General features: G+C 42.3%; 1 protein-coding gene across 2 annotated transcripts in view; it reads left to right on the forward strand.

Moving 5' to 3' along the window:
* Nucleotides 1-15,645, forward strand: part of hspa12a (heat shock protein 12A) — a 102,496-nt gene that overhangs the window by 44,584 nt on the left and 42,267 nt on the right. For both annotated transcript variants that reach the window (XM_034682440.1, XM_034682441.1), the window contains exons 4-6: nt 214-400; nt 3,306-3,410; nt 6,653-6,769. In XM_034682440.1, coding sequence (XP_034538331.1) covers nt 214-400; nt 3,306-3,410; nt 6,653-6,769 — 409 coding nt within the window. The remainder of the gene's footprint in view (nt 1-213; nt 401-3,305; nt 3,411-6,652; nt 6,770-15,645) is intronic.

Genomic DNA, 15,645 nt, shown 5'->3' on the forward strand with positions numbered 1-15,645 from the left:
TGACCTCCATCTGCACAGTTACATGTGGAATTAGCCTCAATTAGCCCGGAGGACTGAATGACACGACTGTTAGATGACTCTGAAACTAGAAGAGTGATGTGCTGACTTCGTACTGATATGAGTACATGTGCACACATACGGTTTTCAGTGGGTTTGATCAAACAGCAGAAACACAGATTGTCATGTACTGATAACGTCCTTGTCTCCTCCCAGGCGCTGGGAAGGCGGAGACCCAGGTGTGTCCAATCAGAAGACTCCCACCACCATCCTGCTCACTCCGGACAGGAAGTTCCACAGTTTCGGCTACGCTGCACGCGACTTCTACCACGACCTGGACCCCAGCGAGTCCAAACACTGGCTCTACCTGGAGAAGTTCAAAATGAAGCTGCACACCACCGCGGTAAGGATGCAGCCATAGTGATGCACAAAGTGAATACAGGCGCAGCAGATCTGCAGGCGCACAGACACTCTGCACCCTCATCACTCAGCGTCTCACCTTGGATGGCGTTATTGAGTTTCTGTCGGGTGAGCCTGAGCTGATACTGCAGCACTCTGCTGACTCTGACTGTTTCTCTAATGTGGGAGGAGCTTCAGCTGGCGGCTGTTGGCTCAGGGACTTTTACTGCATGTAAGTCTGCAGGACATCTAGAGGAAGCTGTTAGTGTCAGCAGTGTGTGTGTGTGTGCTGCAACAGACAGGTCTGCAGTGTGTGTGTGTTTTAGCCTGTTCAGACTGTTCTTCTCTGTGTGCTCACTGGAGGATGTTTATGCTGGCATCACAGAAATAAAAAGAGAAGAAAGTAGATTTTTTTAAGGACTACATTGATCACCTGTTTAAGGAGATAAATGAGCATATTACAAAAAAGGGATGACATGTTTTGGATTCCAAATTTGATATGAGAAAGCTTCACTTAAATTTTGTGCATAAACATTCCAGGCAGGCTTGATACATTTCTTTAAAATCCCCACAATGAGCTTTGTAGTTTGTGGCTGCATTGTTTGGACATCTCAACCTCAAATCCCACATCTTTATCAGAAAATACAACATTCCTGCTCACGTCTGTTTTTTTGGTTTTGATATCAAGGTTCCTCTCTTTGTAACGCAGGTGAAAATCAAACTAGCTTTCTGTCTAAAAAAAGAGGTGGGAGGAAAGTTCAAAGACTGGGTTGTGGCCGATGATAGCACCAAGTCTTGTGCATCATTTGCCCCCAGTATCTGCTCCATCTCAGGGTCTGATTCACAGAGCACAATGCACCAATGACATTCAAGTTCAAACACACCCACAAGGTTTGCAGCTCTGTGCAGTTTGCTCTTGTTTCATGGCTGGTAGTGAAGCTGAGCTGTAAGCATCACTCCTGTCTGCTCTGCATTCTCATCCTAACGGAGCTCAGATCTGTCCACACAAAGACGATAACTAGTACCGTGAAGCTGATTCATGGCAGCATGAAGCATACTCTCTGGAGCGAGCAGGCCAGAGCAGCTCACACCACACAAATGTGGAAAAGTGTGTGAAAAACAATTGATTAGCGATCTGCATGAGCCAGGTTAACGCCCCAACAAAGCATTACATTTAATGGAGGTAGACCCCACCATTACAGGTGCTAACGGCAGGATTACCACACCTGTTAGACTGTTTAAAGGATGGAGGACATCGTGCTTATGGGTTACCGTTTAAGACCAAATATACAAAGACAAGGGATATTTAGTGATCCAATGAATCCTTTGGAAAAGTATGACGATGTTGAAATATACAGCAAATTTAGATTTAGGAGGCGTAACATAATTCTTAGGTAACCTACCAGCAACACTGTGAATCCTTCCCAAGCAACTCCTTTAACAAGTCCTCATCCTTCAATGGGGGACAGGTGGTCCTCCACCTGGACCACGTTGGTGGCGGTGCTTGTTGCTCAAAGCTGCTTTCATGTTGCTGATTTTATTTTGTAGGTCTTCTACTGTGCGCTCAGAAACACCACACGCAATTACCCGGTTCAAGATCTGAAGCCAAACTTTCCCTTTCTCCTTGTTTGTTCTCTTTGAGGATTGACTTACTGATAACAGCTGTTTGTTCATTCTGTATTCTTCTAATAAAATGTCCATTTCTTCTTCTACTGAAAACATTGTTTCTTCTTGATCTTCTCTCAGTCACACCAGTTCCGCTCGCCATGTTTATTGTTGTTTATGCGTAGTGGGCATGCACAGTTTGAATTTGTTGGATGGGGTTTTCCAGGAGGTTCCCTGGACATATGACGTTTTGCACTAGCCTTGCTTTCATGGCGCAATTAGTTAATTGGCCAATTATTTGCAGTTGTGCATGCGGCTAACGTAACGGCCAAATGGGCCGTTACATAACGGTACGTTAAGACTAATGGTCCTGTTTGTGTAATGGCTGGACGTGCATACAGGCCCTGATTATAACAACAGAGCAGCATCAAAGTAACATTAACAGACTTAATGTGCAGGTGATAACATCTTTATGTCATCCAGAGAGTTGTAGTCATGATCACTGATCATGAAACACTGAAGCACTGTTACACCAGCTCTCAGCAGGAGTATAGCTTTCACTCTTAGTTAGCATGCCTGTGAGAGAGTGAGACATGCTTTGCAGTGACGCTTGTTTGCATACATTTCATAATGGCTCTTTTAAATATGTGCAAACAGCACCGAGCACAGAGATGCTGTTTGTTCTGCAGCACGGTTCATGGTGCATTTAACTCTTTGTGTGTGCTTCGTGAATTTGAAAGTATCTATACTGTACGTCTCATTTGGATGGGTTTAGCGGGTGCAGAAGCTGTGCTGTCCTTTTATGAATATGCACTGTCACAGAGAATTACACTGAATAATAATTAAGACTCATTACAAACTGGGAATACATTCATAGTGAGGATATTATTCAAAATCAGGGAGCATGTCAATGTAGAAGATTTAAACCAGAGCCAGATCTCATCCTTTGAATTTAAAGTTATACAAACTGAGATCATACTTAGAGGAATGGTTGTGTGGGGTGTGATAATAACAGTATCCTTCAACTCGTGGGCAGAGCAGGAGGAAGATCTCTGACGTACCAAAGCCATTAAGAGTCCTCCTCTGCTGCTCATGAATATTTGATGGTTGTCTGTCTGACAACATTATGGACTAAAGTCTGGGATCAGGGATTTTACTGACGATTAGCAGATAAACACTGACGTCTTCAGATGCTGCCATGAGAAGACAGAAGTACACAGTCTTTCCTGAACCTCATACCCCATCTTTGTGGTTTTTATGTCCTCTCTGCATCTCTAACTCTGTCCTCTTCTCCCTGTGAACAGAACCTGTCCATCGACACAGACCTCCATGCAGCCAACGGGAAGCGAGTCAAAGCTCTTGATATCTTTGCATATGCACTGGCCTTCTTTAAGGAGCAGGCACTTAAGGTAAAACACCTCCAAACTCACTCTCATATCCAATCCTGTTTTAACATACATTGTTTTGATGCTAATGGAAGCTAACGCAGGGTTCCCACGCGTCCTGGAAAAACTGGAAAACCAGTGACCAGTTTTCCAGTACTGGAAAACACCTTGAAAATGGGAGAACAAAGTAAAATGTCCTGGAAAATGACGGATTATCCTGGAAAAAGATTCCAACATGACTGCGTGCGACCTGACACAGTTAAAAAAACACATCCCCATTCAACATTTGTGGCTGTTTTTGTCATTCAGATCTATTTAGGTCAATTTATGCACTGATCCTCTGATTATTATTATTATTTATCTATTACAGTAAGGCAGCTTCCAGATTCCTTTGCTGGCTCTTTTGTTTTTTACTTAGCTAATTTTATAATTTTTGAGAAAAGAGAAAGCTGAGATGAGAGTTGCCCATCATTGTTACTTGGTTGCACTAATGAAGTACTCTACATCTGTGGTTGCATTATTCTATAATCAATTTGCCACAATTTTTAAGCATGTAAGAGATGATTTCATGGATAGCCAGAGACTGCACGTATTCAATATAGACTTCCACTTTGAGGAACATATTAGACTATTAAGTAACTAAATTAGGAACTAAATTTAGACTGTCACACCAGCTTGATCGTCACTGAAATTTTCTGTGAAATGTCCTGGAAAATTATCTCTGGAGAAGAGTGGGAACCCTGTATCGGCTTAGCCACATTGTTTTGACCCAGTAAGAAGCTGACCGTTTAGTCACATTGTTTTGATGCTAACAGAAAGTTACGGTTAAGACACATTGTTTTGATGCTAGTTGAAGCTAACGTTTTAGCCACATTGTTTTGATGCTAACAGAAAGTTACGGTTAAGACACATTGTTTTGATGCTAACAGAAAGTTACGGTTAAGACACATTGTTTTGATGCTAGTTGAAGCTAACCATTTAGCCACATTGTTTTGATGCTAACAGAAAGTTACGGTTAGGACACATTGTTTTGATGCTAACAGAAAGTTACGGTTAAGACACATTGTTTTGATGATAGTTGAAGCTAACGTTTTAGCCACATTGTTTTGATGCTAGTTGAAGCTAACCATTTAGCCACATTGTTTTGATGCTAACAGACAGTTACGGTTAAGACACATTGTTTTGATGCTAACAGAAAGTTATGGTTAAGACACATTGTTTTGATGCTAACAGAAAGTTATGGTTAAGACACATTGTTTTGATGCTAACAGAAAGTTACGGTTAAGACACATTGTTTTGATGCTAACAGAAAGTTACGGTTTAGACACATTGTTTTTAAGCTAACAGAACGTTACGGTTAAGACACATTGTTTTGATGCTAGTTGAAGCTAACGTTTTAGCCACATTGTTTTGATGCTAACAAAAAGTTACGGTTAAGACACATTGTTTTGATGCTAACAGAAAGTTACGGTTTAGACACATTGTTTTTAAGCTAACAGAAAGTTACTGTTAAGACACATTGTTTTGATGCTAACAGAAAGTTATGGTTAAGACACATTGTTTTGATGCTAACAGACAATTTTGGTTAAGACACATTGTTTTGATGCTATTTGAAGCTAACGTTTTAGCCACATTGTTTTGATGCTAGTTGAAGCTAACCATTTAGCCACATTGTTTTGATGCTAACAGACAATTACGGTTAAGACACATTGTTTTGATGCTAACAGAAAGTTATGGTTAAGACACATTGTTTTGATGCTAACAGAAAGTTATGGTTAAGACACATTGTTTTGATGCTAACAGAAAGTTACGGTTAAGACACATTGTTCTGATGCTAACAGAAAGTTACGGTTAAGTCACATTGTTTTGATGCTAACAGAAAGATACGGTTAAGACACATTGTTTTTAAGCTAACAGAAAGTTACGATTAAGACACATTGTTTTGATGCTAACAGAAAGTTACGATTAAGACACATTGTTTTGATGCTAACAGAAAGTTACGATTAAGACACATTGTTTTGATGCTAACAGAAAGTTACGGTTAAGACACATTGTTTTGATGCTAAAAGAAAGTTACGGTTAAGACACATTGTTTTGATGCTAACAGAAAGTTACGGTTAAGACACATTGTTTTGATGCTAGTTGAAGCTAACCTTTTAGCCACATTGTTTTGATGCTAACAGAAAGTTATGGTTAAGACACATTGTTTTGATGCTAAAAGAAAGTTACGGTTAAGACACATTGTTTTTATGCTAGTTGAAGCTAACGTTTTAGCCACATTGTTTTGATGCTAACAGAAAGTTACGGTTAAGACACATTGTTTTGATGCTAACAGAAAGTTATGGTTAAGACACATTGTTTTGATGCTAACAGAAAGTTACGGTTAAGACACATTGTTTTGATGCTAACAGAAAGTTATGGTTAAGACACATTGTTTTGATGCTAACAGAAAGTTACGGTTAAGACACATTGTTTTGATGCTAACAGAAAGTTATGGTTAAGACACATTGTTTTGATGCTAACAGAAAGTTACGGTTAAGACACATTGTTTTTAAGCTAACAGAAAGTTATGGTTAAGTCACATTGTTTTGATGCTAACAGAAAGTTATGGTTAAGACACATTGTTTTGATGCTAACAGAAAGTTACGGTTAAGACACATTGTTTTGATGCTAACAGAAAGTTACGGTTAAGACACATTGTTTTGATGCTAGTTGAAGCTAACGTTTTAGACACATTGTTTTGACGCTAACAGAAAGTTACGGTTAAGACACATTGCTTTGATGCTAACAGAAAGTTACAGTTAAGACACATTGTTTTAATGCTAGCTGAAGCTAACATTTTAGCCACATTGTTTTGATGCTAACAGAAAGTTACGGTTAAGACACATTGTTTTGATGCTAACAGAAAGTTATGGTTAAGACACATTGTTTTGATGCTAACAGAAAGTTATGTTTAAGACACATTGTTTTGATGCTAGTTGAAGCTAACATTTTAGCCACATTGTTTTGATGCTAACAGAAGCTAACGGTTTTACCTCACCTTACGGTCTATGGAGTCAACAAGCAGAAGCTAAATGTGTCTGAACTCTTTTCTGTGGATTGATTTGACATGACGTGTGATCAGTTTGCCTCTGGTGTTGCTCATGTTAATGAAAGTTAATAACCATCAGTAAGAGAGCCGGGTAATAATCCACCAAAGTAAAGTCCATGAAACCCTGCTCAGGAGCTCTCTAACCTGCAGGCTGTATTTGATTCTCCTCCTACAGGAGCTGAGTGATCAGACCGGAGGAGACTTCGACAACAACGATGTGAGATGGGTGATCACTGTTCCTGCCATCTGGAAGATGCCTGCCAAGCAGTTCATGAGGGAAGCTGCGTATAAGGTGAGAAACTTCATTCACATCCCAACACTGACTTTAGATTTCTGACTCCTGCTCAAACTTCAAGGAGCAGGAGGAAGCGTCTGAGTGGGAGAAGTGTGTAGCACCGTGAGCAGCCTGGAAACACACATCAGCATAGTTTCCTGTAGCTCATATTTCACTGTTCCTCCATACACACATGAGCAGGGAGAGTGTGTGCCAGAAATAGAGTTAGAGAGATGAAGAGATGGAGAGATAGAGAATGACACAACATCACTAAGGACCAGAGTGCTCGCCTTGTTCTCTGTCCAAAGAAAAGAAGATTCTGAAAACGACTTAAAGGATGAGGTGACAACAAAATCTCAGGTGTTGCTGCAGAGGAAGACGGTGATGAAGAATCAGTGAAACATGACTGACACACACACACACACACACACACACACACACACACACACACACACACACACACACACACACATACAGTGACCTCCAGATCGTGTGTTAGAGGACACAGAGGGGGAGTCACAGTCATCGATGGAGAGACACAAGACACTGAGAGGAGGGAGGAGGACAAACTGTTTTCAATAGAAGATCCTCATGAGGAGAGGATTTATGCTTGCTTCAGTTTGTGTATATATGTGTTTGTGTGTGTGTGTGTGTGTGTGTGTGTGTGTGTGTGTGTGTGTGTGTTTGTGTGTGTGGGAGAGTAAGTCTGCCCTGAGTGGTCGCCTGGGTGTGGCTGTCTGCAGTGAAGAAAGAGGCTTGAGGGGGAGAGAGGAGAGACAGAGGACAGCTGTGATGGGAGGGGGAAGACACATATGTGTGTGTGTGTGTGTGTGTGTGTTTGTGACATGAGGGAGGGGATTGAGGGATCTGACCCTTATGAAAACACCATGAAGGAGCATAACTGATACTCATGTACAGACTCTGACGTTAGTTCCAGCATTTCAGTCTTTGAATGTTTCCCTGCAAACCTTAGCGAGCTTGTTTGTATAATATCTAGTCAGAATATTTCTGAACACTTTAATAACACCGTGTCCCAACAGCATGCACAGTGATACATGCATCCATCCATTTTCTTCCTCTTATCCAGGATTGGGTAGCAGGGCATCAGTCGCAGTAAGTTGACCTGAACTCTCTCTCCAGCAACATTTTCCAGCTTCACTTGTTCTCCTCAGACTCTTTCCAAACAGAGCAGTTCTAGCAAGTACTCTATGTTCTATTATTAACAAAGACCCAACATCAAGACAGGATAAGATCCAGTCCCATCTTACAGACAGGACTCAGTCTGATCTCATCTTAATCCACCATGAGCAGAGCACTTTGCAGCATTTAGCAAGTTACAGTGGCAAGGACAAACTTCCTTTAACAGGCAGAAACCTCCAGCAGGACCAGACTCATGTTAGACACACATCTGCTGAGACCGTGTTGGAGAGAGGGATAGAGGGAGATGAAGAGAGAGAGAGAGATGATAGTGGTGAGACAGATAGTAGTAGTTGTAGCAGCTGGAGTCTGGCACGTCCACAGCAGCAGGTCGTCTACGGCAGAGACTGCCCAGTGAGCTCACCACAGGGCCTCCTCCCAGGTGGGCGGAACACCTCTAAAGGGAGGCATCCTTATCAAAAACCCAAACCAACTCAGCTGACTCCTATTAATGTGAAAGAATGCGGGCTGTACTTTGAACTCCCTCCTGATGTCCAAGTTATCTCAAGACTCTTTTACAAACAGAGCAGGTCAAGACCACTCTATGTCAAATTATGAACAGAGACCCAACACCAAGACAGAGTAAGACTCAGTCTGACCCCACCTTAATCCACTATGAGCATTACACCTCACAGTATTTAGCTAGTTATAGAAAGAAAGAAAGAAAGGTACTTTATTGATCCCCAGGGGGGAAATTCAATTTTTTCACTCATGCTATTTTGGACATGCTACACCTACCACATGCAGTGAACATGCTAAGGGAGAGATGAGTGAGGATACTGCCGTCAACCAGCGCAGTTGGGGGTTCGGTGCCTTGCTCAAGGGCACCTCAGCAGTGCCCAGGTAGGTGAACCAGCACCTCTCCAGCCACCAGTCCACTTGCCAAACTTCGTCCATGCTGGGACTCGAACCGGCGACCCTTCGGTTCCCAAGCCAAGTCCCTATGGACTGAGCTGGAGAGGAAAAAGCATCAGTTTCAGTAAGTTGACCTGAACTCTCTCTCCAGCAACATTTTCCAGCTCCACTTGTTCTCTTCAGACTCTTTCCAAACAGAGCAGGTCTAGACCATACTCTATGTACTACTACCGTACTACAGTGGCAAGGACAAATTTCCTTTAACAGGCAGAAACCTCCAGCAGAACCAGACTCATGTTAGACAGCCATCTGCCTCGACCGAGTTGGGTCTGAAAAGAGGGATAGAGGAGAATAAGAGAGAGAGGGAGCGGTGATAGTGATGAGACGAGTAGTAGTACCTGTTGCCACTTGAGTCCAGCACGTCCGTATCAGCTGGAGTCTGGAACGTCCACAGCAGGAGGACGTCTACGGGGGGGGGGGTAGGATCCTTGTGTGATCCTGTCCATTAAGATCACAAACAGGATCAGTGACGGAGGCCAGCATGCATCGACAAAGTGCCTCAAAGTGACACAGCTCTCACTTTGGTCACTCGTGGACCAGAGAGCTCATAGATTACATCCTTTCCTATTTGAGCGTCCTTGAAGCGAAAGATACCCCATGTTGACTGTGGCGCTCTGTGTCTGCGTTCTTTCTTGTTGCTACAAGAAATGAAAATAAGATCCTCATTTCAAGAGACTTGCGGAGTTTTTGCAGTGTAAGCTTTTATCACATTTATAACTTCTGATAATTCAACCAATGCTTTTTATAACAATGACGTGCACTTTACAAAGTCCACAGTGTAATGAACACAGGGAGGTGTAGGATGCAGTAACAGCGGTTACAGGGGCGAGACGGCATCCCTGTACGACGTTGGAGCTGTCTGTGTGTGCATGTCTGAGTGGATGTGTGTGTCTACACGTCATGCCTCTCTGTAATACGACACACTTGGACTGCAGTATCATGCTGCTGCAGATTAAATGTAAAGGTAAAAGACACACTGAAGGCAGATCTTTGTTGCAGTGCAGCGGCGTCATCTCAAGGCAAAATAAACGTCAGATGTGAGGTCTTCCCTTTTGTCTCCACTGTCTGTGTGCTGCAGACACATGAATGCATCATTTATTAACCTGACCACTAATGGCTTGATGGAAATCATGCACACAATGAAAAACCTGGATCACCCCATTTATGTCAGACCTCATTCACGTCAACAATCAACAACTCATCTCCAAAGAGTTATGATTCTGTAAAATATCAGGCCTTTAGAAAAATCTTAAATTCTTCATTATTTCTCTCTCTTCATCTCCCCCTATCCCTCTTTCCAACCCCATACCGGTCTCAGCAGATGTGTTTTTTAACATGAGTCTGGTCCTGCTGGAGGTTTCTGCCTGTTAAAGGAAGTTTGTCCTTGCCACTGTAACTTGCTAAATGCTGCAAAGTGCTCTGCTCATGGTGGATTAAGATGAGATCAGACTGAGTCCTGTCTGTAAGATGGGACTGGATCTTATCCTGTCTTGATGTTGGGTCTTTGTTAATAATAGAACATAGAATAGTCTAGACCTGCTCTGTTTGGAAAGAGTCTGAGGATAACGTCTGTTGGGATTTGGTGCTATATAAGTAAATATTGATTGATTGATTGATTGATTGATTGATTGATTGATTGATTGATTGATTGATTGATTGATTGATTGATTGATTGATTGATTGATTGATTGATTTTGCTCAGGTTAACCAGGTCCTGACTTTACCTTGGTACTTTAAGCTAGACTTGTAAGGATTTACTGATGAGGTAGGTTAAGGTTGTAAGAGGTCAGTGTGAACTCTTGAAAACGTTTTGGGCCATGACTCAAGTTTTTCTAACAGGATGAAACAAGGATTAGAAACTCTCTATTTCCTACACTTATTCTCTTCAAACAATGTCTGGGGGAATATCTTCAAACATAGCTGGGGTATAACATAGACTGTTTAAATAATGGACGTAGTACCAGTGACGTCACCCAAATGCTGAACTCAACCAAACTTCTGTGGAGCTCGTGTGAGGTAAAGAGGCCAGCCTTTAGCCTCTTCGCTAACAGCCCTTATTTGGGCAAAACTTGTAAGTTTGATATCTTCAAAAATAAGGAGTTATAAAAATAGTCACCTCATGCAGTGTGTGTTGATAGAGAAATTAACTATTTAGGCCTAATGTGCTTTTTTATTTCTGCTGTAAAGATCGTCTTCTTTGAATGGGTGTGTATGTGGTTTCTGGTGTTTCTGCAGCCAGCCTCTAGTGGACGCTCGTTGAACTGCAGTTTTTAACACGTCTGCATGAGCTTCATATTTAAAGACTGGAAGTTGCAGCTTGGAATATATACATAATTTAATTCTAAATAAATCCCTCACACCTGCCACAGTTACACTTCCATTTAGTTAGATGAAGTCTGACTGGTTGGGTGAACAACCGTCAGACTGCAGATATTCTTCCTTTCAGCCACTGATCTAAAAACAAACCTCCTCTAGCTGTGTTACTGGATTCGTTTTGTGCTTCGCCTTTTAAACACTTTGCACCAGGAGCAGTTGTTCAGTTTCTTGATTCTTAGAAAGGTCACATTTCTATTTTCCTTTCTGCTTTTTCTTTGCACCACTAACTCCTTAGAGGACTACAGCCGCAGGTCGTGTTCAGTGAGCTGACAAACACAGAGCTGTGTGGAGCTGAGGTGAACAGTTCAGAGCCGACACCAGCACTCCTTCCTGACTTGGAAAGAAAACAGATCTGCCTTTTTATGACTAGAAGAAGACGTCCAGTTCTGTGATCACTGATCCTGGACTGATTTAGAGTCCTGCTGCGTTCCCTGATCATCGTTTTGTCCTGATCACATCCCCGGTGTGCGCGTGTGTGTGTGTGTGTGTGTGTGTGTGTGTGTGTGTGTGTGTGTGCGTGTGTTTGTGTGTGTGTGTGCTGAAATAGGAGGAGAAGAGGAGGGGATGTAGATGAGGCAGAAACAGAGCTGTTATCTGCAATATGGCTGCCGGCAGGAGGGATGGAGGGATGAGCTGATGGAGAGGAGGAGAGAAAGTGAGCAGAGGGAAACTGAGCATCTGCAGTGACTCAGCATCAGGCAGCGTGCAGCTCTGATTGGCTGTTCACGGAGGACAGAGGAGGGAGGGAGAAAACAGCAGCTCACTGTAGCCCCTCCTCCTCCTCCTCCTCCTCCTCCTCCTCATCTTCACCCTCCTCTGATTTCATCATCTGTTAGCTCATCTTAGACCATTACACAACCCCTCCTTAACCCCTCATCTGATTCATTCCTAACACCAGACATCATGTCGCCTCTGGCTCCTCTCCTCTTCTCCAAAAACGACTTCCTGTCTGAGTCTCTGGTTCTGAAATACGTCTCCTTCCTCTCCTGCAGCAGCTTTTAATAAGAACTCTGCTTCCATGTGTTGCAGTCATCTGTGAACTTTATGAAACACTTAAAGGTTTTGATTTGGACTGTGCTCAGAGCCGTCTGTTACTCCTCTCTCTCAAACCTGAGGAGCAGCTGTGAAAAATGTTGCTCTCTCTCTCTCGTCTTCTCGTCTTCCATGCAGAGGAGGCGTTTCTGTAGTACTGTTATTTTTATTTCTGCTTGATTTACCCTGAGTGTAGGCGTTAAATCACAACCTGCAGTGTATCTCCATGCTTTCTTTAACAATGCGTGAGTGGGTTCTTAGTGCTGACAGTATGTGGGTGACCTACACTCAGAGCTGTACCTGAACGCATCCTATGCAGAGCTGCATGTTCTGGATAAGCTCATCATTTTCATCCCTTGTTTTTGGGCGTAGACCTGGTCACTTTTGGCACTGAGCCGATCGCATTTGTGCCTACATGTCCCAGCATGCATCAGACATCAGAGAGCATTCAGAGAAGGTAACAAACCCAGCTCTGTCCGTGATGTCACCACACAGCTCTGGGCGATGTATTCAACATAGACATGTATTATTTATGTTCCTGTTGTTGAAGCTTGAGGACACAGACAGAGACAGATAGAGGGGCTGGCTGCAGGTTTTTACAGACTCACATGTTTCAAACAATCCGATGATTTCAGAATGATTTTGTGTAATTGCATCGTTTAAATATTTTTCTCTTATCAAGATATGATGACGCTGATTGTGGCTGACAAAACTGCAAGTTAGCTGGTAGTCCTGGCTTACATGGGTCTCCCTGGTGTATCCAATGCATTCATTCACTCCAAGGCTGTTGTTGTATGTGAAACACAAACAACTTTATTCCAAAAGTGTCACAAAACCACATATTTACAAGATGATGCTGGAATCAAAACTAAAAAGACAACATAACACGACCACGTGGCAACCTCAGGTCTCAAAATATGAAGCCCATGCGGAAGTGTTATAAACTGCAGTTCATCGAGAATCCACTAGAGGCTGGCTGCAGAAACACCGGAAACCACATACACACCCATTCAAAGAAGACGATCTTTACAGCAGAAATAAACATGTTTCCATTCCTCTATCGGCACACACTGTACGGGAGGTGAATTTTTTTCTAATGCAAAGGTTCAGGAGATATTAAGATTACAAGTTTTTGCCCAAATAAGGACATGACTGACTTGACTGACAGGTGAGAACACAGCTGTTGGCTAGGAGGAACAGATGGGTGACGTCACAGATACTACAATCATTATTTATGCAGTCTATGAACACGACAGACACGTTAAGAAAACAGTGCGACTCCACAGCTGGTTGAGCCTCCACTGACTCCAGCACGGTCTGTATGCAACTAACAACTCTATCTTAAAGAGACCGCGACTCAAAACCTCTATCAAAATAAAAAAGGAACAAAAATAGCCGAAAAAAACCTCAAAACCCCAAATCCAAGAACAAATGTCTTATGCATTAAAAAAATCATTAAAGAGTGATTTTCCTCATACATTGATTTTTATCCTTACATTGTTGATGTTAAAGAGTATTTTGCAACCAATTTCAATCAACCAATCAATCTTTATTTATAAAACATCTAATTACAAACAGAGCCGGTCTAGACCGTACTCTATGTTCTATTATTAACAAAGACCCAACATCAAGACAGGATCAGATCCAGTCCCATCTTACAGACAGGACTCAGTCTGATCTCATCTTAATCCATCATGAGCAGAGCACTTTGCAGCATTTAGCAAGTTACAGTGGCAAGAACAAACTTCCTTTAACAGGCAGAAACCTCCAGCAGGACCAGACTCATGTTAGACACACATCTGCTGAGACCGTGTTGGAGAGAGGGATAGAGGGAGATGAAGAGAGAGAGAGATGATAGTGGTGAGACGGATAGTAGTAGTTGTAGCAGTTGGAGTCTGGCACGTCCACAGCAGCAGAGATCCAGAGGAACATACGAGACAAGGGAGCTCAGGGACTCCAGAAAGGTCTATGGTTAGTAACTTTAATGGGACAGGAAGAGTTAAAGTAAGTGATATATTATAATTGAGGTGTAAAATAAGGTCTAAGTTTTGGTATTGTTTTGGCTCAGTGGTAGCATCAGTTGTCTCTCAGTCGGCAGCTCCGTCACATGCTGAAGTGTCCTTGAGCAAAACACCGAATCCCAAATTACAGCACAGTCAGTGGTGTGTGACTGGGATTAGTTTACACTGATGCATCCTCTGCCTTCACAGTGTGTGAGTCAGTGTATGAGAAAACACTGTATAATTACAGACCATGTTACACTCAGGTAAATATAGTGAAGCTTGCCTGCTCAGTCCAGTTTAGACTGTTTATATTTTCAGGTGTAGAAAAGGTTGCCCATGGTTTTATCTCCTCCAGACTTCTCTCCTGTCTTTATTAACATATCAGCAGGTGAAACATGTATAGGCTGACACGTGTGTACTTCCTGTGTACGTCAGAGGTTACATGCAGGGTGCGATTTGTGAAAAAAACAGAGGGGGGGGGGATATCTCAAAAAAAATGTCAAAAATTTTGGTAAGCTTGCAAACAAAAATAACGAATATTCCTTTTTCTGAAACAACCTCTCTCCAACACATTGAAATGTAGCCATTATGTATTTTAATTAGTTAATGTATTCACATAAGTAATCAGTTATCACAAAATTACAATAGATGTCAAAACATAGCAATTCTCACCCTGACTTTAACCCAAGTAATAATCTAATGGAACAATTTCCACTTGTATTGGATTCATATTTGACCAGGAGGAGTCTTTCTGTGTGGAGTTTGCATGTTCTCCCTGTGCATGCGTGGGTTCTCTCCAGGTACTCCGGCTTCCTCCCAGAGTCCAAAAACATGCACTCCAGGTTAATTAGTTCCACTAAATTGCCCTTAGGTGTGAGTGTGTGTGTGAATGGTTGTCTGTCTTTCCATGTTTTCCCTGTGATTGGTTGGCGACCTGTCCAGGGTGTAACCTGCCTTGCGCCCAAAGTCAGCTGGGATATGCTCCAGCCCCCCGTGACCCAAAACAAGATAATGGATGGGTGGTCTACAAACACAGTTGCACACCAACAAGGCTAATAAATCAAAATAAGTAAATGACTGTGACTGTATCAGTGAAATATCAAGATGAATGGAACACCTGCATCAACACATTATATAAGAAGGTTCAAGGTTCAAGGTTCAAGGGCCTGAATTCAAACCCTGATATTTGAACTGTCACAAATATGAGCAGTTTAGTGTCCTGAGGAAGAAGCAGGATCGCTTTAAGAAAACTGCTGTGAAACCAACCAACGCTGTCTGCTGTTTGACCTCTGGAGCCAGATCTAGTTTTTGACCATTTGATTTTTGCATTTAGTCAGCAAAGACTTGTTGATAATCAGTTACTAAAGATTA

The sequence above is a fragment of the Notolabrus celidotus genome, chromosome 4 (genome assembly GCF_009762535.1).
Source record: "Notolabrus celidotus isolate fNotCel1 chromosome 4, fNotCel1.pri, whole genome shotgun sequence".
In the NCBI taxonomy this organism is placed as follows: domain Eukaryota; kingdom Metazoa; phylum Chordata; class Actinopteri; order Labriformes; family Labridae; genus Notolabrus; species Notolabrus celidotus.